At 60.5% G+C, this 22,311-nt stretch overlaps 3 protein-coding genes across 3 annotated transcripts; 2 read left to right on the top strand and 1 right to left on the bottom strand.

Annotated features, from left to right (window-relative positions):
- Positions 1-133: 133 nt before the first annotated feature.
- ENH_00030810 (hypothetical protein) lies at positions 134-292 on the top strand (the record flags this gene model as incomplete). Its single annotated transcript, XM_013580139.1, has 1 exon — positions 134-292. One exon carries the CDS (start codon positions 134-136, stop codon positions 290-292), a length of 159 nt encoding a protein of 52 aa, XP_013435593.1.
- A 1,493-nt stretch (positions 293-1,785) lies between these two features.
- On the top strand, positions 1,786-6,805 carry ENH_00030800 (Bcs1 protein, putative; the record flags this gene model as incomplete). Its single annotated transcript, XM_013580138.1, has 11 exons — positions 1,786-1,957; positions 2,178-2,310; positions 2,446-2,666; positions 3,266-3,411; positions 3,977-4,049; positions 4,502-4,730; positions 5,030-5,216; positions 5,356-5,408; positions 5,951-6,035; positions 6,174-6,249; positions 6,534-6,805. The coding sequence occupies 11 exons, from the start codon at positions 1,786-1,788 to the stop codon at positions 6,803-6,805; spliced, it is 1,647 nt and encodes a 548-aa protein (XP_013435592.1).
- Positions 6,806-8,450: 1,645 nt separating this feature from the next.
- ENH_00030790 (DEAH-box RNA/DNA helicase, putative) lies at positions 8,451-21,745 on the bottom strand (the record flags this gene model as incomplete). Its single annotated transcript, XM_013580137.1, has 19 exons — positions 8,451-8,988; positions 9,410-9,473; positions 9,580-10,093; positions 10,444-10,658; positions 11,078-11,412; positions 11,605-11,792; positions 12,105-12,410; positions 12,568-12,667; positions 12,871-13,618; positions 13,975-14,391; positions 14,621-14,744; positions 14,942-15,056; positions 15,433-15,651; positions 15,975-16,091; positions 16,208-16,373; positions 16,740-16,967; positions 17,993-18,065; positions 18,481-18,908; positions 20,014-21,745. The coding sequence occupies 19 exons, from the start codon at positions 21,743-21,745 to the stop codon at positions 8,451-8,453; spliced, it is 6,627 nt and encodes a 2,208-aa protein (XP_013435591.1).
- Positions 21,746-22,311: the final 566 nt, after the last annotated feature.

Below are 22,311 nucleotides of genomic sequence, written 5' to 3'. Positions count from 1 at the left end.
AGGCTTGGGGGTTTAGGGGGGAGGTTTGGGGGTTTAGGGGAGGTTTGGGGGTTTGGGGGGAGGTTTGGGGGGTTGGGGTTTTAGGGTTTTAGGGGGTTAGGGTTTGGGGTTTGTGGTTTGGCAGGCGCGTCCAATGGTGACGAGTTGCAAGAAGATAAAAATCCTTTCGATTTCGATATTGTTGGCCGACGCCATTCGGCGCATTCACCAAAAAGAAAGCTTGAATGATCTGTTTAACTTTGCAAGTGCTTCGCGGGGGCCCCCCGGGGCCTCCTGCGCCCCCAGCAGCTAGTGCTGCAGCAAACCCCACACCTTGTTTTTTGAGCTAGTAGTTGCCTCGCTGCTGCTGCTGCTGGGCCTCCAGCTGCTGCTGCTGCGGGGCCCGCTGCTGCTGATCCCTCGCCGTGGCCTCCGCACCCAACGCGCCCGCCGCCAGCGCCTTACAGCTCCTGCTGCTGCTGCTGCTGCTGCAGTGCAACAGCTGCTCCTGCAGCTGCTGCAGCAGCTGCTTCACCTCAACCACGGGGGACCGCACTGGCGCGTTACTTTGCCTGACTAGCCTTGAGTTGCTGCCCCAGCCAAGCGCTGGCGCAACAGTCAGCAGCAGCAGCAGCAGCAGCAGCAGCAGCAGCAGCAGCAGCTGGTTCCCGCTGCGATTTGAACGCCACATTAGCAGCTGCAGTTCTTTCGCGCATGCAGCAGCCCACTGGTCAACGAGCTGCTGGCTTGCGAAATCTTAATTATTAATGGCGGGATTAGTTCTCTCCCGCCCGTTTTCTGTGGGCTTCGCTGCAGCAGCGAGCTCAGGAGTTTTTCGCTCTTCAACAAAACAGTTTTGGCAATTCGCTTTGGCAGCAGCTGTACGGAAACCTGGTTTTGGCGCGCAGCAGCTGTACAGACACCTGAGCAGTGCGCACGAAGCTCATCTGCTCCTCCTCTGTCACACTTTATTTTTTTTCACTTTTTCCTCCAGCTCGCGGCCACTCTTCTGTGGGGCAGTGGCTCTCGAGCAAATGCAGTTTTCTCGATAAAGTGGAGAAGTCTTTTTGAGAAAGTGCATAAGTTTCTTCTTTTTTCCGGTGTACGTACACCGCCGCGGCCCGCACCAGGCGGCGCAGCTCGACAATGTGAAATTCAGAAATACTTTCTGTTTTTGGCCAAGGCCGATTTCCCGGCCCGCAGTAACTCTCTCCTTTTTATTTTTTGTGTCTTTTTACTTCTTTAATCCATAAATATTCGAGAATTTTCTTTAGGGGCCTCAACAGCGGCTTTTTTTGCTGCAGAACCCAGCTCGCGGGGCCCCCGGGGCCCCCTGGGGCCCCCACTGCCTCAGCTGCTCGCTGAGGGCCTCAGGCTGCTGCCTGCGGCTGCTCCTTTATCTGCTCCTTTTCTTTTTTAAATTTAACTAAAATGTCTTTATTTATATATTAACACTGCACGATACTTCGTGCAGAACTCCCCAGCTGCGCAGAGGCCGGCGCCGTCGGCCGCGAGGCCCTGTGGGCCCCAGGGGGGCATCCAGGCTTCTGCTGCAGAAGCACACAGCAGAGACTGCAGAGCAGCAGCGGGCGCAGCAGCAGCAGCAGCTTGAGCTGCAGCTCTTCTGGAGTTACTGCAGCAGTTCCTGCTGCAGCAACAACTGCAGCTGCTGCTGCTGCAGCTGCTGCTGCCGGACTCTAGAGGTCGCTGTGGCTCTGTGAAGCTGCTCTTTCTCCTAATTGCAGACTTAGAGTCCCCTGTTTCTGTCTTAGTTGCATTTTCCAGATTTGCTGCTGCCGCGCAGCCATGGAGCAGCAACAGGCGGACTGCAGCACAGCTGCGAGCTGCTGCAGCACGCCAGCAGCAGCAGCAGAGGCCCCCAGGGCCTCCGCTTTGCCCTCTTTCCTGCGGCGGATGCTGCCGGACTTTCTGAGCGACAACCCTTACTTCTGCGCTGGCTTTGGCCTTGCAGGCCTGGGTCGGCCCGCTGCTGCTGCTGCTGCCGCAGATGCTGCTGCTGCTGCTGCAGTTGTAGCTGCTGCTGTTGCTGCAGCTGCAGATTCTCCTGCAGACGTCGCTGCTGCTGGTGTCGCCGTCGCTGTTGCTGAATCGCGCGCGCTGCTTTTGCCTCACAGTCTGTGGATAACGAGAGACCGCTGCTGCTGTTGCTGCTGCTGCTGCTGCTGCTGCTGCTGCAGGTGCTGCTGCTTCCCTCACCCGCGGGGCCGTGCGCACGGCCAAGGCCTTCGCCCGCCGCCGTTTGCTGACTTCTTTGGAGGTCCCCATAAGAGACCCTGCCTACCCCTGGGTCATGCAGTGGCTTGTTGCGAAGTACGCGAGTTTGCAAGCTGCTGCTGCTGCTGCTGGGTCTGCTGCTGCTGCGCCTGCTGCTGCTGCGCCTGCTGCTGCTGCGCGTCCTGCTGCTGCTTTTGCTGCGGCTGGCATCGCTGCGCCTGCTGCACTTAGTCCTCCCCCTGCAGGCCGGGCAACGTACAAGAAGCTGGGGCATCTCTGCGCAGTCAAGCGAAAGCAGCAGCAGCAGCAACGGCAGCAGCAGCAGCAGCAGCAGCAGCTAGATGTGTGTGAGTTCAGGGGGAAGTGCTCGCTGCACTTGGGAGTGGAGACAACATACGGCAAGGACGCTGCGGGGAACGTCGAGGCCGTTTTCAACTTCGTCCCGAGCCCAGGTGCTTCACAAATGCTGCTGCTGCTGCTGCTGCTGCTGCTGCTGCTGCTGCTGCTGTTGGCTTTAGGCCTTTCAGTGTGCGAGCTACACCCTTCCTGAGTGATTAGTTTTAGCGATGGCTGGCTAGCTGCCCGCGGGCCAGCTGGCTAGCCACGAGCTAGCTACCGCGCTGCCAGTACCTCTGCCTTGCTTGCTAGCTAGCTAGCCAGCGAGCAGGCGAGCTCCGTAGGTAGCTAGCCAACTACATGGCAGGCTAGCCAGCTAGCCATCTAACTAACTGGCTATCTAGCTGCCTAGGTAGCTAGCCAACTGCCTAGCGAGCTGACTTACAAAGTAACCAGCTAGCTGACTACCTACCTAGCAAGCCAACCAGCTAGCCACCTAGCTAGCTAGCTAGCTAGCTGCCCACGTACCTACCCACCCACATACCTAGCTAGCTACCAATCTAGCTGCGCACCTAGCTAGCTAGCTGGCAAGCCGGCTAGCTAGCCCGCTGGCTAGCCCGCTAGCTAGCTAGCCAGCTAGCTAGCCAGCTAGCTAGCCAGCCAGCCAGCTAGCTAGCTAGCTAGCTGCAGCGTTGCGGGTGCGTGCGGGGGCCAGGGCAGCACTTGCTGCGGTACAAGGGGGCGCTGCTGCTGATAGACCGGCAGCGCTCTGGAGAGGTGGTGGACTTCAGCTCCGGCTCTCCCTGGGAGACTCTGACGCTCACCACGCTTTCCCTCTACAGAGGCCGCATCACCGAACTCGTGAGTGGCTAGCCAGCTAGCTAGCCAGCTAGCTAGCCAGCCGCCCAGCTAGCTAGCAAGCCAGCTAGCTAGCCAGACAGCTAGCTAGGGAGCCAGCTAGCTAAGGAGCCAGCTAGCTAGGTAGCTAGCTAGCTAGCTAAGTAGCCAGCTGCTTCTAGCTAGCGGGCCAGCTAGCTAGTCGGCCAGCTAGCCAGCTAGCCAGTGAGCCAGCTCGCTAGTGAACCAGCTAGGCAGCTAGCTAACGAGCTAGCTAGCGAGCCAGCTGGCCAGCTAGCTAGTGGGCCAGCTAGCCAGCTAGCGGGCGAGCTTGCTGGATAAATAGCTCGCTAGACTCGTGCCCATGGCTCTTCGTGGCTGCTGTTTGAGGTGTACGTACACCCCAAATGAATGTGCACCGCACCTGGCGTTTGTGGCTGCAGCTAAACGAAGCAAGAGAAGCAGCGCTGCAGCGGGAAGAGGGGCGCACAATCATTTACAGAAGGTGAGTTGGCTGCTGCTGCTTCTGCGGTGTTTGCTGCTGCGACTCGAAGCAGCGCTTCTGCCTTGCCTCCTGCTGCCTCTGCAGGCGCTGCTGTTGCTGCTGCTGCTGCCTTGCGCAGTGCATCCCCTGAAACTGCTGCGGTTAAAGCTCCCTGAGGGTGCGGCTTCATGCTGCTGCTGCTGCTGCTGCTGCTGCTGCTGGTCTTGCTGCGGCGGTTTGGTGCAGCACTGGCCAGGAGTGGAGAAAGTACGGAGAGCCAAAAAAGCTGCGGCCCTTCGAGTCTGTGGTGCTTGCAGGCAAGTTGTGAAGACTCTTCAGTATGGCTGCTGCTCCGTTGCTTCTGCTGCTGCTTCTGCTGCTGCTGCTGCTGCTTCCGCTATTTCCTTCCGTCTTCTGCGGCGTCCATCTCTCGGGGGCCCCCTCGCCGGGTCTTCCTGGGTTTCGCCGTCAGGCTGCAGCGCGTGCTGCTGGCGCTGCTTGTGGTGCTGCTGCTGCTGCGCTGTTGCTGCTGCTGCTGCAGAAGGCGTGGCTGAAAGCACCCCGGCAGACGCGCGCGGCGTCCTGTCCTCTCCTCAGCTGCTGCTGCTGCTGCTGCTGCTGCTGCTGCAGAAGGCGTGGCTGAGAGCATCTTGGCGGACGTGCGCCGCTTCCTGGCCTCTTCTCAGTGGTACCTCCAAAGAGGCATTCCTTACCGCCGGGGCTATTTGCTGCACGGGCCCCCCGGCTGCGGCAAAAGCAGTTTCGTGTTGGCCCTGGCTGGGGAGTTGAAGTACAGCATTTGTGTCCTCAATGTCGCGGACCCCCACTTGACCGACGACAGGCTCCAGTACCTCCTTGCGTCAGTCGCTGCTGCTGCTGCTGCTGCTGCTGCTGGAGCTGTGGCGCTGCTGCAGCGGCAGCAGTGACAACGCCGCAGCAGCAGCAGCGGTGCGCCTGTCGCCCCGTCTGCTGCTGCGAGCTGCACGGAACTGTGTTGCTGCTGCTTGTGGGGCGCGGGCATTTGATAGCAAATAGTTGCAGAGATCAGCAGGGTTCGCTGCAGGCAGGTGGAGAGGCGCTGCAGCAGCAGCAGCAGCAGCAGCAGCGCAGAAAACAGCTGGGCTGCTGGGCTGAGAATTCTGCTGCCTCCGTGTGCAGGACAGTTCCCCCGCGCTCTCTGCTGCTGCTGGAGGACATCGACGGAGCCATTCGTCGCTCCGAGGCAGCAGACGGAAAGGCTGCTGCAGCAGCAGCAGCAGATCGGCCTTCCCTCACGCAGCTCTCTCTAAACCCTTTCGGCACAAGAAGCATCACCTTCAGTGGACTCCTAAACGCGCTTGACGGCGTACGTGGGCCGCAGCTGCTGCCGCGGTTGCTGCTGCTGCTGCTGCTTCTGCTGCTGCTGGCGTGTCTTGCATCTATCAGCTGCGACAGGGAGGTTTGTTAAGAGCTGCTGCTGCTGCTGCTACTGTGTGGGGCGCCAGGTGGTGGCAACGGAAGAACGCATCATATTCCTGACTACAAACCATCCGGAAAGGTGACACAGCCTCCTTGCTTTGCTGCTGCCGTTGCTGCTGTGGGGCCCCGCACATGCGCTGCGGCGAGCTGCTGCTGCCTCTGGCTGCTGCCTCTGTGGCTGCTGTCTTCCCAAATTCTGCGGCTGCTCAGCTGCTGGCTGCTGCAGCGCTGCTTCCGGATTTGCTGCTTCTGTGTTTCTTTTCGCCTTTTCTCTGTGCTTTTTGCATTTTAAACTCTTCCAAGTTTATTTTGAAGGGAAGATTGCTGTGTTTTCTTTTCCCTTTAATATGCCTTTCTGTGTGGCTCTCTTTGCTGCCCCGCAATCTTTAAGGCTTGTGGGTCTTAGCCGGATTTTCGACTTTCTCGGGTCTTCGCCTAAAATGCGGCTTTCTGCTGTTTGTGTCTGTTTTCTTTTCCTGTTTCTGTCTTTTTGTTGTAATTTTTGTTTCCTTCGGCTCGCTTCCTGTGCCTAGCCTCTCTCCGAGTCGTGCGATTAGCTGCTGCTGCTGGCTGCTGCTGCTAGCTGCTGCTGCTAGCTGCTGCTGCTTGTTGCTGCTGCAGGCTGCCCAGCTCCCTCATCCGCCCCGGGCGCGTCGACCTGAAGGTCCGCGTGGGCTTCGCCACGCCGGACCAGCTCAGGCGCCAGGTGAGGCTGCTTCTGGCCTGGGGCCTGAGGCGCAGCAGCAGCAGCAGCAGCAGCAGCAGCAGCAGTCAGCAGCGGGCAAGAGGGCTCTGCAGGTAGAGCGAAATGCCACGGAAGGCTGCTGCGCTGCTTTGCTTGCAGTTCTTCCGCTTTCTGCCGGATGCCACGGCCGAGACTGCAGAGGAATTTGTTTCTTTGTTAGCTCCCCTGCAAATTAGTAAGCGCCATTTTTGCTGCTGCTACAAGTTCCCCTCTGCTGCGGCTGCTGGCCCATAGTTAATAGTGCCACAGGGCTTTTCTAGGGCTTGTTCTGCGAAAATCTTTGGTGCTGCAGCGTGAAGCTGGTTTGCTGCTCTCCGGGCGGGCCTTCTTTTTTCTCTTTCCCTCTTAGCGCTGAAGGCAGCACAGAGAGCTAGCTGCTCTGTTGCTGCTGTCATGTGCCACACAGAGGGTTGGGCTGACTCTCCTGCGCCGCTGCTGCTGCTGCTGCTGCTGCTGCAGGCATGGCGGAGCTCCAGGGTTTCTTTTTATTCTGTAGAGATGACAGCCGTCAGGCCCTCGAAATGGCCAAAGCCTGGAGAGAGGCGGACCAACAAGTTGTGCAGGAAATGCAGCTCAAGCAGCAAAGGGAAATGCAGCAGAAAGAAGAACAGCAACAGCAGCAGCAGCAGCAGCAGCAGCAGCAGCAAAACAGTCCCCAACAGCAAGAGCGAGAGCTGCCGCAGGCGGCGCAGCCACAGCAGCAAGGCAGTTCGCCAAAGAAGGCCAGCTAATGATACAATTTCTGCTGCGATTCTGTCTCAAAAGGCCTTTTCTAGCTTTCTACTTATGCGGCCCACGGATTTGCCTGGCTAGCCACAGCGAGCTAGGCAGCTCGCTGTCGCTAGCCAGCCCAGTGGGATGGCCTAACTTGGCTAGCTAGCTAGCGACTAGCCAGCCAAGAGAGGCATTGTCTAGCTCAGAAGCTATTAATTTTGAAACAGCTTTCCTTAGACGCCATGAAGCAGCGGCTGCAGAGACCTTTCTGTGCGCCGAAGCCGTTGCTGCTGCTGCAGTGCAAAATAGTGGGAGCAGCAGCAGCAGCGGCTGCCTCTCTAGTTTTGCTGCTGTTGCTGCTTGGAGGCCACGGAGAAACCCCAGGTAGCGGACAATTTCATCTTTATTTCTCTTTTTATTTTATTTTTCCAATTTCTTTTTCGAGATGGAAGGCGAATTAGTTGCCCAGCCAAAGCACTAAAGCCTTTCTTCATGAAGATTTTATTTAGAGGCAGCCCAGCAGCACCAGCAGCTTCTCTAGGGAAGCTGCTGCTGCTCGAGTCTCTTTCGCGTGCTCCTTTTGTCTTCATTGCTGCTGCCTCGCCTCCTGCTGCACCCCTGCGGCCGCCGAATCTGCTCGTTGCTGCAGTGCTGCTCAGGGCTCATAGCAGAAACCAGAACGGCAGGGCCTGCAGCAACTGGGGCAACCCCTGCAGCAGCGTAGCAGCAGAGTAGCGACTAGCAGCAGCTCCGAGCAGCAGCAGAGAAGGCAGCCGGCAGTTGCAACAGCGACCAGCAGCAGACAGAGCAGCCACCAGCAGCTGCAGCGCAACACTGAAAGCCCGACGGCAGTAGGAACGCTCCTCATCTGCAGCAGCACTCTGACTCTCTTGAACTGCAGCGATGCTGCTGCTGCCTGGTACCGTAGCCCTGCTGCTGCTAGCATGCACCAGGGCAACCTGAACATACTAGGGTTGCATGCAGTAGATGAGCTGCTGCAGCAATTTTATGTTTGCGGGATTTTCTCCTATGTTGTTCACAAGCTGCTGCCTAGCCTGCCTGTTGTCTGCTGCGGGGTCTGCTGCTCCTGTCGCTCTATTTGCTGCTAAAACGGCAGCCAAATTCGAACTGAACCTGAGGCTAATGCAGCTAGCTGCAGCATCAACTGGCGAGTTGCTGGCTGCAGCAGCAACTCGCGCTCCTGCCTCTGCTACGTGCCACTGAAGGCTCCCAAATCTTTTGTGCTGCAACTATGCTTTCTATTGCTGCTTCTATCGACAGACACTAGACTACATAGTGAGGGCTGGAGCTAATAGTGCCCAGCTGCAGTGTCGCGAACTGCTGCTGCAGCAGCAGCAGCAGCAGCACGCCAGCATCAAGAACCGCGCGTCGCTGCACAGAGCCGTTGCTGCATTAGGAAGGTAAAACTACCTGAGGTCTGCTGCTGCAGAGCAGCAGGCGCACGAGGCCGCTGAAGCCAAACGCAGCAGCCTCTGGTGAACTTGAGGCTGCGCTGCTGCCCTAGCAGCAGATAAAACGACAGGCTGCGGCTTCAGACCGAAAAAAGAAAAGGAAAGAAGGAATGGAAACTGCAGCAGAAAACGACTTAGCAGCAAAACCAAACATATTGCAAGCTCGCCCACGGCCACCCACGGCGAAGTCTCATCTACCCGCATAAGACCCAAACATATTCTGGTGGCCTCCGGCGCTGCCCCCATGCACTGGGGGGATTCGCAGCTGCTGCTGCAGCAGCGCTGCAGCATGCGGGGCCCTGTACCCTGCTGCCTGTGCATGTGCTTGCTGCGGCGCGCCAGCAGCGCCGAGATGCAGCTGCTGCAGCTGCTGCAGCTGCTGCAGCTGCTGCAGGGGCGCCGTCCCCCCGACAGCAGCAAGAGGCATGTGCTGCTGCCGGGGAAGGCGAGAAGCATCCAAGAAGGGCTGCTGCAGTCCGTAAGGGTTGTGGGCGTAGGGGTGCTGCTGCACCTGCTGCGGCTGCCTGTAGGGAGGGAGATAAGCTTGTTGCGGGTGCTGCTGCAGTAGAGTTGGGGCACCACCAGCTGCTGCACAAGCTGCACCTGTGACTCCTCCGTATCTAGAAGGCGACGCGTGGTGCTGCTGCTGCTGCTGCTGCCGGCTGTAAACAGGAACGCCCATGTGCTGCCCGCCGTCCGCAGCGTGCGCCTGGAGTGGGTCCATACGGCTGCAGCAGCAAGACACGCGCAGCAGCAAGTGGCAGCAGCAGCGCTGCAGGAGCAGCGGGGCGGAAGAAACCCACTAATTGCCGTGTCGGCTGCATGCAGCAGTACATGGCACTGCAGGAGCAACAGCAGCAGCAGCGGCAGCAGCAGCAGCAGCGGCAGCAGCGGCAGCGGTACGGCGCCCAAGGGCTCTGCTGCCCCGCCGCCCGCGCTTGCTCCATACCAGCCCCTTTGCTGCCGTTTATTAATTTTAGAGCAAGAAAAGAAGGGGGGAATCGACATACATGGCAGACAGAACCCCTGAGAGACTCATATACCAAAGATCTAATGATGCTATACGACTGCCGCTGCGCAGCCGCTGCTGCTGCTGCTGCTGCTGCTGCTGCTAAAGGGGCACTACACAGCGCAGCACTAAGTGCTTACTAAGCTCTGTGGTGCGGCGCCAAGGGCTGGCCGAGCGATGGGTCACTGCTGTTGACAGCAGCGCCTGCACGACACACAACACAACCTCTCGCTCCCCCTGCTGCTGCAGCTGCTGCTGCTGCTGCTGCTGCTGCTGCTGCTGCACGGTGCGCATAGGAGTGCCTCCTTACCAGCTGGCGGCGGTGGGACCCCACGTTGCTGCTTAAAAGGCAAGGGTGCCGCTTGCTGCATATCTTGGGCCCCGCGGTGGCCAGAAGGGCCCCCCCGTTTCGGGTCTGAAAACTGAACAAAGCCCGCGGGGAAGCGCTGCTGCTGTTGCTGCTGCTGCTGATGCCGCTGCTGTTGCGGCTGACCCTGCTGCTGCTGCTGCTGCTGCGTGTGCTGCTGCTGCTGCTGCTGGCGGTTGTCTCCTGCCGACTGAGCAAAGGACTGACCGCCCCTGCCTCTCCTGCGGCCCGAAGCCCTCTGCTGCTGCTGCTGCTGCGATTGTCTTCCCTGTGCCTGCTGCTGCTGCTGGTACTGCCCCTGCCCTCTCTGTGCATTCGCCTGAGACCCCCGCTTGCTGCCTCCCGCGTTAGCATTTCTCCCCTTCTGTTTGCCCCCGTGTGCTGCCCCACGCCGAGACGCCTGATTTTGCTGCTGCTGCTTTTTGCTGCGAGGCTCTGGTGCTCGTCGCTGGGATTCCTGCAAACACGTTGCAGTGCACACCACGCAAAAGATGCAGTCTGCTCCTGCGGGTCTACAGCGGGCGCGCGCTGCAGCAGCAGCCTCGCTGCAGCAGCAGCCCTGCTGCAGCAGCAGCCTCGCTGCAGCAGCAGCCCTGCTGCAGCAGCAGCCTAACAGTCTATACACTCGGCGCGCAAAGGACAATGGGAGCTTCCAGGGGCACCCACTGCATGCGCAAAAAAGCACCTATAATCTCAGCGCTTAGTCCACTTAAGTTTCTATTGAGTTCGCTGCCGCTGCAGCAGCAGCAGCAGCGCCGCTCAAGGCTTCTGGGCTGCTACAGCAGCCTGCTGCAGCAGCCGACGCACCTGCAGAAGGCCGTGGAAGTGCTGGGCAATGGCCGCAATGTTGAAGGGGGGCAGGCAGGCAGAGTCAGCAGCCTTGGGGGGCCCAAAGGCAGACAAAGTGAAGGAAAAGATGCTGTCTCCTCCCTTTTTGCTGCTGCCTTTTCGCCCCGAGGCTTCGCCCCGCAGCGGCAGCCCCCGGTGAAACAGCAAGTGCACTCGCGGGTCCGCAACAGCGCCTGCGCCACCCCACAACACCCGCACTCACCCCTAAGCACTGCAGCACTGCAGCACTGTGGCAGGACCCTCACGCGCCCAGGTCGGAGGCCCCGGGGGCCGCCCCCTCGGGACCCTCGAGGCCTCTTTGGGGGGCCCTGGGGTGCGCAAGGGGGCCCCTGTGGCACGACGGGGGCCCCAGGGAGGCCCAACAGGCCCTGGAGGAGGCTCTACGGGGGCCCCGGAGCTCCGGGGGGCCCACGGGCGGGCGCCCCTGAGGTCCCACGGGGGCCCCGAGGGTTGCGAAGGCCCCCTGGAATGGCCCTGGGGCCCCGGGGAGCCCCCCGGGGCCCCCCTGGACACGCCTGGGGCCCCGGGGGCCCCCCCGGGGCCCCCCAGGGGCGCGTTGCCGGTGGTTGGGGCAGTGGAAGTGTTTGGGGACCTGCGCGGAGAAGAAGCTCGTTGACCTGAGAGGCGGTGACGGGGAAATTGCACTGAGACAGAACTTCAGCAAGGGCCTCCTGGAGCTGGCCGTGGCCATCTTCTACTAAGAGGGCCTCTGTGGGCTGGCGGCCCTTGGCGCCCGGGCGCGCAGAAACTGGCTGCAGTGCTGCTGCTGCTGCTTCTGCGTCTCCTTGCAGCGCCTTCGACATCAAGTGCCGCAGCACATTCAGCCGCAGCAAATCCCCTATTGTCACTGACGGCGAATTCGCATTCTGAGACAGACTCATCCCCTCCAGCATCTCGATGCTGAGCTCCAAAACAACACCACAAACCCTAAGCCCTAAACCCTAAACCCTAAAGCCCTCAGCCCTTAGTGTTGCTGGCGCGGAGCGGCATCGGTCCAGCCAACGGCAAGCTGCTGCTGCTGCTGTTCGCACTGCTGCTGCTGCTGGTCGAGTCTGTCGCTGCCGCTTCTGCAGCTGCTGCTGCAGCTGCTGCTGCAGCTGCTGCTGCGAGGTGCCTCACTTGGTGATGGCCACGGGCGAGTCTGTAGAGGCTTTCACTGTGATTTCGACGTGGGCGCTGCCGGGCAAAAAAGCCAACATGAGAAGAACTGCTTCCCGCTGCGGTAGCACTGTGACCCCCTCAGCCCAGGCCTGCGAAATGCTGTCTTTGTTTTGCTGCGCCACTGCCACTGCGTAGACTTCCCACGGCTGCAGCACACACCCCAGCGCAAGCCAGCGTCCCCTCTCAGCAGCAGCAGCAGCAGCAGCCAGGTCCGCCGGCTCGCGCAGCAACAGCAGCAGCAGCAGCAGCCAGGTCCGCCGGCTCGCGGAACAACAGCAGCAGCAGCAGCAGCGGCAGCCAGGTCCGCCAGCTTGCGCGGCAGCAGAAGCAGCAGCAGCAGCGAGGGCGAGCTAGCAGCGGCCAAGCCAAGCTAGAGAGGCAGGAGACAGCAGCAGCAGAGAGACGCGACGCAAAGGGACAGCAGCTGGGCCCGGCAGGGACAAGAAGAGCCGTTTTACGGAGGAGACAGAGGCAGCCGCTGCAGCGCTCCCTTGGGCCCTGGGGGCCCGCGAAAGGGCCCGTGCTGCCTTTGCTGCTGCCTTTGCTGCTGCCTTTGCTGCTGCCTTCGCTGCTGCCCCTGCTGCTGCCTGCCCCTCCTGCTGCTGCCCCTCCTGCTGCTGCCCCTCCTGCTGCTGCCCCTCCTGAAGCTGCCGCTGCTGCTGCTGCCGCTGCTGCCGCCGCTGCTGCTGCTGCTGCTGCGCTCCCGGGCCCCCACCGCACCTGGTGAAAGACGCGGCGGCCAGCAGCAGCAGTCTCCGTGGGCTCTGGACAAACACTAAGGACCCCCATGGGGCTGCGGTAACTCAAAATGCCCTGGACTTTAACAACTTTGGGAGCTTTTCCGCTGGATGTGGGGGGGCTGGGGGTTTCCTGCGGGGCCACGAAGTACCAGGTGACCCCGAAGGGGGACACGGGGCGCACCACCTCCAGGCACACCGCCGGCGCTGCTGCTGCTGCTGCTGCTCCTGCTGCTGCTCCTGCTGCTGCGGCCAAAGGCCCTTCTGCTGCCCCGCCGGATGACCTGCAGCAACCGCACACAGTCCACGACCCATGCGAGCCCGTGCCTTTCGGCCACGCCGCCCGGCATCTGCACGCTGCTGCTGCTCCTCCTGCACACTGCTGCTGCTGCTGTGCACTGCTGCTGCTGCTGCACACTGCTGCACACTGCTGCGCACTGCTGCTGCTGCCGCTGCAGCGGCAGCCGCAGGTGGTATGGGGGCTCACTCGCCAGGAGCCTCTGAGGATTCCCTGTTCTCCGGAGAAGTAGGTTTGGCAGCAGCAGGAACTGAAAGAGAGAACTTCCAGCGGCCGCATGCAAACTGGTTGATGAGTTGGGCGCATGCAGGGTGAGAGGCGAAGAGCTTGCAGGGGCGAAAGTGCTGGCCTTTGATGAACTCTTGCTGCGCAATTTTTTCGTTAACTTCTTTGAGTTCGGGGCAGCAAAGAGTGCTGCTGCTGGCAATGTGGACAGGCCCGCATCCCAGATTTTCCAAAACGGAGTCACCATCATCCAAAAGGGCCTTTTCGGGGTTTTTCTGCATTTCGTCCATCAGCTGCTTCTCCAGCTGCTCGTCCAGCTGCTTCCGCTTTTGCTGCTGCGCCAGCACTGCAGCAGCAGTCGGCGGGCAGCGCAGCTCCTTCTTGTAAGCTGCTGCTGCTGCTGCTGCCAGCTTCGAGTCATAGTTGAAGCACTCGTTGCGGGAAGTCGGTGGCAAGTACAGAATCACGCAGGAGCCCAGGCTCTCTGGGGTCTTGCTGCGGGACAGCGACAGCACTGCTGCGTCTTCTGCTGCTGCAGCAGAAGACGCAAACAGCTCCACATACGGAGACAGACTGTCTCCGTAAATCAGCAAAAAGTCCACCCCGGGCAGCACCAAAGAAAGCGCCGACTGCATCTGGCTCATCTTCCCAAAGCCAAACACGCGGTTGAAAAACAAACACCGGCTCAGTTCAACTCCCCGCTCCGCCAACCCTGCAGCAGCACCAGCAGCAACAGCAGCAGCAGCGGGCACTCCCACGAGCACAAGTGAGTGCATACTGGCTACGAGCGGGTAAATACGCTGCAGCAGCAGCAGCAGCAGCAGGAGCCTGTGCATGCATCCCCAAGCAGCCTGAACAGCAGCAGTGTGCTGTGGGGGCTCCAAAAAAGGTACAGCAGAACACAGCAGCAAGCCGCAAACAATGTGAGCGAATGCATGCAGCAGCAGCCCCCCTGTAAGCCACTGCCGCAGCCAGCTAGACCCTGACTCCGGCGGCGCCGCCATCAACAGCAGCAGCAGCAACAGCAAGGCGAGCAGCAACAGCAGCAGCAGCAGCAGCAGCTCTTACAGCTGTACAGGGCCACGGATCCCTCGTCTGCGTCTTCCGTGTCCTCCTTGTCGACCAGTTTCTCTCCGTCGATGCACTTCTTGACTTTTCCAACCATGAAGGAAGGAGAAAAAGAAGCAGCAAGCAGCGCCTTGAGAAGAATGGGGTCTGAGACGAAGTGGTTTTCCACTGCTGCGGCTGCTGCTTGGGGGTCGTACGATATTGCCGTCTCCAGCTCGCCCGTTGCCTCGCCCCCAAAGCGCTGCGCTTGCTGCTGCTGCTGCTGCTGCTGTTGCTTCGGGTCACCCCGCCGCCACTGCCACTGCTGCTGCAGGCCCCCTGCCTTGCCTGCAGCCTGCTGCTGAAGATGTGGAGGGAAAATCCTCCCGTCTTGGAGCAGCTGCAGCAAGAAGCTGAGACGCTTGTACGCTGTGGAGGCTGCAACCAACAGCAGCAGCAGCAGCAGCGGGGAAATTTGAGGACGTGACTGCAGTCCCGTCGCTTCTAAATCAGGCTATGGCATGTAAAAAGGCTCAGCAAACGGGCAGCAGCAGCAAGCAGCAAGCAACAAGATACATGCACACAGGGGGCATGGCCCTTGCTGGGGGCCCCTGGGGGCCCCCAGCCACCCAAGAGGGGGACCCCCCGCGCCGCTGCAACCACTTACAGGCATCCACCAGCTTCAAGACCCGCTGGCAAAGGTCGCAGCAAAGAAGTGTGGTCTGGATGAGCCGCTTCGGCAGCACTGCGTGCATGCGCCCGAACTCCCGGGCCGCCCTGTTGTACTCCACCTGCGCGCAACAGCAGCAGCAGCAGCAGCAACAACAGCCGTAGCAGCAACGTGCTCACCGCAGCAAATCAAACTGCTGCAACAGCGGCGCGACACAGCTGCGTCTGGACTTCTCCTACCCCACAGTCACTAAGGCTACCAGAAGTAGCAGCAGCAACAGCAGCAGCAGCAGCAATAGTAGCTGGAGGTGCGCCCTACTTTCATGTTCATTTCCAAACGGCGAGAGTGGCTAGATGCCGCCTGGCGCGCCAACCGCGCGCGCAGCTCCGCAGTGGAGGAGGCGAAGTGCAGTAGGAACTCGACGAAGCAGTTGCTGCAGCAGCAGCAGCAAAGGCGAAAAGCCTCGTTTGAAGATGGAAAAGGGACAAGATGCAGTAAAAAGACAAACACAAGGAGATAGATGAGCTGCTAACAGACACGGGCGCTGCTGAACTGCAGCAGCAGCACAGAAATCGCGCGCTGGGGCGCAGCCTTTGCTGCTGCGCTGCAGCAGCGCGGTGAAAGAAAAGAGAGCAGCAACGATAATGGCTCTAGGTCGTTGGCGCTGAAGTGCGCCGCGCTGGAGTGTACGTACACCCGGGAGCTGTGGGGCGCGGCGTTCGTACACCGCACCAGCCGCGCAGGAGCCGCACTCGCGTCTCGCCTGCTGCTGCTGCTTGTGCAGCAGCAAAAACCGCAGCAGCACTCACCGCAGCATGAGCGGCTCGGAAAAGTGGCCGCCGTCGAAAAGGGCCCTGGACTTCAGCTGGTGCTGCAGCTGCAGCGCAGCCTCCAAGCCCGCAGAAACCTTCGAATGCCGCTGCAGCAGCATCAAAGCTGGAAAAGCAAACAAGTCCGAACTCGCCAAACAACTCGCCAACACCACCGCGTCCAGCGGGCATCCAAAAGCAATTCCCAAAAACACAAGCCTGCAAACACCCACACATCAAAGCACCTCCCCAATTGTTCCATAAGGGCCTCCTGTACCCTATTTTAATGCCACAGCTTCCTCGCCAGAGGGCCCCAGGGGGGCCCCGCGGTGCCCCGGGGGCCCCGCGGGGGCCCCGGAGAGGACCCAAGGAGGGGCCCCGAGGGGGCGCCGGTCGGGCACCGGGGCCCAAAGGCCCTAGGATGGGGCCCCGGCGGGGGCCCGGGGCTCAAAGTCCCTGGGACGGGGCCCCTGGGGACCCGGGGACCCCGGAGGCCCCGAGAGGTCTGGCTTATTAGAGTGAATTAGTTTAGAAAGACTGACTTGCAGAGCCGGACGTCTATAGGCAGCTGCATCATCAAATAGCCTAAACGCGTTATTTCCCCGTTAGCGTCCAGAGCGCCCTGTTCCCTTAAACCCGCCTGAAGGCAGCAGAAGACCCTTTGCACGCAACCCTAAACCCGAAACCCTAAACCCTAAACCCCAAACCTCGCAAAAGCCCCGCTCCACGGCAACACGCCCAGTGCTGTGGGCCGGGACGCTCCCTAAAGGGATACAAGTCGTCTGCTGCTGCTGTACGAGCCGCTACTGCAGCAGCTACAGCAACAGCAGCAGCAGGGGCTTCTCGGCTTGCCTGTGCAGCAGTGAGGGCCGAGACGGGAGGCGGCTGTACAGTGAGCAGCAGTAGCTGAGCCGGGGTCAAAGAGCCGGCTCGCATGCTTTCTGCAGCAAACAGCAGCAACAAAAACCCCACAGTCCCCAAAGCTGCATGCACACAGCAGCGGGGCCCTGCCACAGCAACATCCTAGCGCTAGCCTGAACTACCCGTAGGCAGGCCCCGGCAGGCCCCTTCTGAAAGCTAGGGGCCCCCAAAGGTCTCCCACGCCTCAGGAGTCCCTCGGGGGCCCTCAAAGAGCCTTTGGAGGCCCCAGAGGGTCTCCCGGGTCCACCAGAAAGCCTCCAGGAACCACCAAAGAGCCTCTAGGGGCCCCCCGAGGGCCTCCAGGGGCCCCCAGAGGGCCTCCAGGGGTCCATCGGAGGGTCCCCGGAGAGCCTGAGGGGCTCCCAGGAGGGGGAGGGGCCCCTCACCCTGTATAGTGCTGGGCCTGTCCCTGGGCTGGAGCGGGGGAGCTTCTGTGGGGGAGAGGGCGTGGGCTGCCTTGGCTATGGCGTTGAGGCGCTTGGTGAGGTGGGCCACAGTTATGTAGAGTTTGTCGAGAGGCGCAGTTTGCATTTCGGGAAGGTCAAAGACGCGCAGACACTTGTTGTAAAACGACGAAGACACCAGACGCACGCACACCCCAGGAAACACCCGGCCTACACGCCCGCAGCACTCCACCCGCACAAAACCCATCAGGGGCCCCTCACCAAGGGGAACACCCCAAGCAAACGGCACTCAAGGGGGCCCCTAAGCAACAGGACTCATGGGGGCCCCTTAGCCGAAGGGCACTTAAGCGGCCCCTAAGCAAAAAGGACTCAAGGGGCCCTCAAGCAAAGGGTATTCAAGAGGGCCCCTAACCAAAGGGCAGTCAGGGGGCCCCTAAGCAAAAAGGACTCAAGGGGGCCCCTAAGCAAAAAGCACTCAACAGGGACCCCGAAGCGAAAGGGGCCTGAAGGAGTGCCAACGGGATGCCAAAACAAAAGGGAATCAAAGGGGGCCCCGAAGAGGCCCCGAAGCAAAAAGCGATCGGAGAGGGGGGCCCCTCGAGCAAAAAGAATTCAAGCGGAAGCCCGATAAAGAAGGCACTCTAGAGGGGCCCCGCAGCAAGACGTACTCACAAGGGGCCCCCAAAGCAAAAAGCACTCAAAAGGGGCCCCCAAGGCAAAAGGGATTCAAAAGGATCCCTCAATGCAAAAGGGAATCAAAGGGGGCCCCCACACCGAAAGGCACTCCAAAGGGGCCCTCGCTATATACAAAAATATGCCATATATGGATGGCTGCATTATATTCAACACATTTATACATGTGGCAGACTGAAATGCATAAATGTGTTATTATGCGTATGGTGTACTTCTATACATACATATATGTATATAAATACATAAAAGCTCCATGCAAAGGGATGAGGCGCGGCAGCACCGCCACAGGGGCCCCCTTAGGGCCTCAGGGATCCGCTTAGGGCCCCAGAGGCTCCCATAGGGTCCCAGGGGCCCCCACAGGACCCCAGCTCATTGCACCCATGATAATATCTCTGTGCATCTATATGCCCCAAGAGGTTCTTTATGCATGCAAATGCCCAAAGGGGGCCCCGGGGCCAAAGAGGGCCCCCGGGGCCCCAAAGGTACAGAATGAGCTTCCTGAAAAAGGCCAGTGCTGCGGGGGCCCCCGACCTGCTGCCCACCTGTGCGGCCGCTGCGCTGCTGCGAAGAAGCGTGGGAAGTCCAGGACTTGACCAGTGCGGAGGCGTGGCGGCGCTGCAGAAGTGGCAAAAAAGTCAGAAAAAGGGAGATAACGAGAGGAAAAAAAGAAAAAAGGAGACAAAAGAAGGGAAAAGGACATTAAACAAAGTAAAATGAGATGAAAGGAGAAAAGAAGAGAAAAACGGAGACAAAATAAGCCAGAAGTGACCGAAATTTAGACAAAAAGGAACCCCAGCCCCCTACCAAGCAGCAAGAACTAAAGGCAGAGAGCAAAGAGCCTCTAAAATTCTTGCACGGCTCTTCGTGCAAATTCTGGAGACAGCAGAAAACGCCCCAGCTAGCTGAAGTGCGAGCAGGCACGCTCCTCAGGGTTTTGAGATTAGCGCCTAGAATTTAGGGTTTAGGGGCTAGGGTTTGGGGGCTAGGGTTTAGGGTTTATGGGCTAGGGCTGGTGCTTCGGGGGGGTTACCGGGTCGTAAATCATTTGCCTGCGGAGGCAAAAGTCAATAACGACTCTGCAGTTCGGCAAAGTCAGAGAACTTTCCGCAATGTTGCTGGCCAAAACCACATGGCAAACATTTGCTGGAGGCGCGCTGAAGACTTCGGCCTGTTCCTCCCGCCCTATAGTCGAGTGCAGCACAAACAGCTTGCAGGCCGGCTGAGCGGGGCTGGGGGTACCGTCAGGGCCCCCGGGGCCCCCGGGGGCCCCGGAGGCGCGGTCGCCCTCGGACGCAGCAGGGCCCCCCCCACGAACAGGGGCCCCCAGGGGGCCCCTCTCGAGGGACGCCAGGGCCTCGAAAAGCGTCGAAATCTCCGCAATACCCGGCAAAAAGACCAAGACTGTTTCGCCTCCGTAGGCCAAAGTTGAAACTAAGTCCACGCATACCCGGTCTAGCCCTGCAGCCAGCCCCCACAAAACGCGCAGCAGCTAGCCAGCTAGCTAGCTAAGTCCACAGCTGGCTAGCTAGCCGCAGGGCTAGCTAACCCGCGAGCTAGCTACCTACCCAGCTAGCCACCTGCAGAGCTAGCGAGCAGCCATAGAGCCAGCTACCTACAGAGCTACCCAACCAAAGGGCTAGCTAACTGCAGAGCTAGCTAGCTACAGAGTTCGCTGCGTATCCAGCTAGCTACCTACGGAGCTAACAGCCTACCTGGCTGTCTAGCTGCCTAGCTAGCTAGCCACCTAGCTATCTACAAAGCTAGCCAGCCAGCTAGCTAACCAATAACCTTGGTAACTAGGTAGCTAGCCAGCCAACTGGCAACGCTAGCAGAAGGCCAACTCAACTCCGGAGCTAAGCTGCAGCTGCGTTGATTGGTGAGCTGGCTAGCTGCTTCGCTTGTTTGAAATTCAGCTGCATAATGCCCAGGTGCTGCATTAGCTAGCTCCTGGGTAGCTGGTAGCTAGTAGGTGCCTAGTTGCTAGCTAGTTGCTACCTAGTTGCTAACTAGTTGCTAACTAGTTGCTAGCTAGTTGCTAGCTAGCTGCCAGCTAGCTGGCAGCTAGCTGCTAGCTGGCTGGCTTGGCAGCTAGCTGGCAGCTAGTCTACATCTAGATAGAGCCTGCCCAAGAAAAACCACTTGCCTTTTTGAATATCGGGCTGCACGCCTGACTCCGTCGACAAGGCCTTGGTGTCGAAAGTGCGCATTGCCTGCGGGCCACAGCCACAACAGCGGAAGCAGCAGCAGCAGCATCAGCAGCAGCAGCAACAGCAGCAGCAACAGCAGCAGCGCCCAGTACGAAGCGGGCAGGACCGTCGCTGCAGAAACAACGGCACGGGTGAAAGCTCGCAAGAATCGCTGCAGCTGCACAAATGTGTCTGTAGAGTCCACAGGCCTCCTAAAGAGCAGCAAATTCGATCTTTTCTTAGCTGCCTAAGGCTGCAGCAGCAGCTGCTGGTGCTGCTGCTCACCTCTGACAGGGCGTTGCGGCTGGAATAGCTGAACATCTTTGAGGCGACCACGTCCTTCCGGGCGAGCAGGGCACTGAATATGTCAGGGTCACCTCTCTGCTGCTGCTGCTGCTGTTGCTGCTGCTGCTGGTTATCTGTCGCTGCGTCCGCACCGTCTGCGCCCTCGCCGCTGCTGCTGGCAGCGCCTGCGTCCTGCTCAGTGTGCTTCCCCCCCTGTGCCTCCTGCTGCTGCTGCTGCTGCTGCTGCTGCTGGGCCTCTGGCTGGGGGGCCTCCTCGTCCCTGCCTTCTATGAGGAGCCCCTGCCCCGAAAGCTCTTCGACTGCGATGGGCCGCAGCGCCGGCTGCTGCTGCGGGGCCCCCAGCAAGTCGTCTATATAAAGAGTTTGTACGGGAAATCTGCGGGCCCCCACGAAGATCTTATCTGGAAAGTGTCTTTGCGTTTCCCTTTCCCTCTCGAGCTCGCTGGCTGCTGCTTCCCCCCTCGCGCCCCCCTCCCCCGCTGCTGCTGCTGCTGCGGCGGCCCCTGCTGCTGCCGCTGCTGCTGCGGGCTCGCCGGCGCCCCTGCTGCGGCCGCCGGCCTCAGGCCGCAGCTGGCGGCCCGCGCCCTCCCCCGGAACTCTTCGGAGATGAATGTCTGAGAAATAATCGAAGAACAAATTGCCTTCCATCGTGGCACTCATCACCACCACCTTCAGCCGGCCCACGCGGCTGCGCAGCTGCAGCTTCAGCACCAGCGACAGCAAATCTGCATCCACATCTCTTTCGTGCACTTCGTCCAAAATCACATGCGTCACGCTATCCAGGTAGCTTTCGCTGCTGCCGGGGGCCCCCGGGGGCCCCCCGGGGGCCCCGGGGGGCCCCCCCTCCTCCGGGGGCTCCTCCTCCTGCAGCAGCTCCCTGCCGGCGCCAGCAGCAGCGGCAGACCCCCCTGCTGCTGCTGCTGCGCGCTGCTTCAGCACCGCCAGCTTGCCCGCGGCCTCCAAGTTGAGCTCCTCCTCCGTGAGGATGTGGGAGAGGGCCGGCTGCGCGTTGATGAGGATCTGCAGCAAGTAACCAGTGGTCATGAAGAAGATCTTGGTGCGGCGGCTGGTCTTGCTCTCCCCAGAAATTCTGTAGCCCACAACTCCCCCCGTGTCTTCCCCCAGCTCTCTGGCCACGCGCTGCGCCAAAGAAATGCATGCAAGTCTTCGCGGCTGCGTGACGATGCACTTCAGCGGCCGGTAGTCCTTCAGCGGCGGCAGCGGGATCCCGCTGCTGCTGCTGCTGCTGCTGCTGCTGCTGCTGGAGGGGGGGGCCTTGCCGCCCGCCTTCAGGGCCGCGAGGGCCTTCTGAATCTCTGCATCTTGGTCCAGCAGGAACTTGGGGACCTGCGTGCTTTTGCCGCAGCCAGTTTCCCCCTGAATGCAAGTTATGAAGTTGTTGTTAATGTGTTCCAAGATCTTGTCTCGGTGTTTGTGAATTGGCAGGTCCCCCACCTGCACCATGCCGGGGCAGGGGCCCCCCGTGCTGCCACGTCGGGAGCCCTGCGCTGCTGCGTGGGCGCGGGCGCCCGCGGCGGCGGAGGCCGCTGCAGCAGCAGCAGCTGCTGCTGCTGCTGCCGCTGCGCCTACGGACGGGCGCGGCACTGCCGAGCTCCGCGCACCAGTCGCTGCTGCCGGGGCTGCCGCCGCCGCAGCAGCAGCAGCGCTGTGCGGCCGCCCAGCAGCAGCAGCCGCAGCAGCAGGCGCTGCGGGCTGCGGAGCAGCTGCGGGCGGCGGCGGCTGGGAGGCCGCTACTGCTGCGGGCGGCGCAGCAGGGGGGCCCCCGCCAGCCGTAGGCTTCATTTTGGGGCCTCTAGGAGTCTGTTCAGATTTGCTCATCCCCCTAAATGAAAGAAATGCAAAAGAAGACGAGAATCCGGCGAAGGTGGCGGCCGGAGGCGAGCGCCGCCGGCGCGCAACGTGTCTGAGGTGGAGGTGGCGCGGGGCCGGCGGCTGAGGCAGCAACGCAGTTGAGGCGAAATGAAAGAAAATGAAGTTTAAAGGGACCTTTGGGGGGGAAACCGGTGAAGGCAGACGCCCAAGGTGTCTACCCCTGCCGCGGGAGGACCCCACAGAAACGAGGCAGGGATGGCTCCTCTGGGGTGGGGAAGTTCTGGCGCGGCCCCATGAAGGCAAACGTTCTAAATATAAGCAGCAATGGAAAAAAAACAGAGCCGAAACATGCTGCTGCTGGCTGCCGCTGGGCGGCCCCCGTCGTCGTTGCTGCTGCTGCTGCGCCAGACCCTACAAGGACGGATGTAGACAGTCTCCCTCCATCTTCTACCGAGAAAAAGGCGGCTTCAGCGCTCTTAACCCTCAAAAGGGTGTTAATTGACCCTTTGAAACTCCGCCCAAACGATTCTTCAGCG

This window comes from Eimeria necatrix, genomic scaffold, assembly GCF_000499385.1.
Source record: "Eimeria necatrix Houghton genomic scaffold, Enh_scaff224, whole genome shotgun sequence".
Lineage (NCBI taxonomy): Eukaryota > Apicomplexa > Conoidasida > Eucoccidiorida > Eimeriidae > Eimeria > Eimeria necatrix.
Note: the sequence above shows the minus strand (reverse complement) of the source record. Positions and strands in the feature narration are given on the sequence as shown.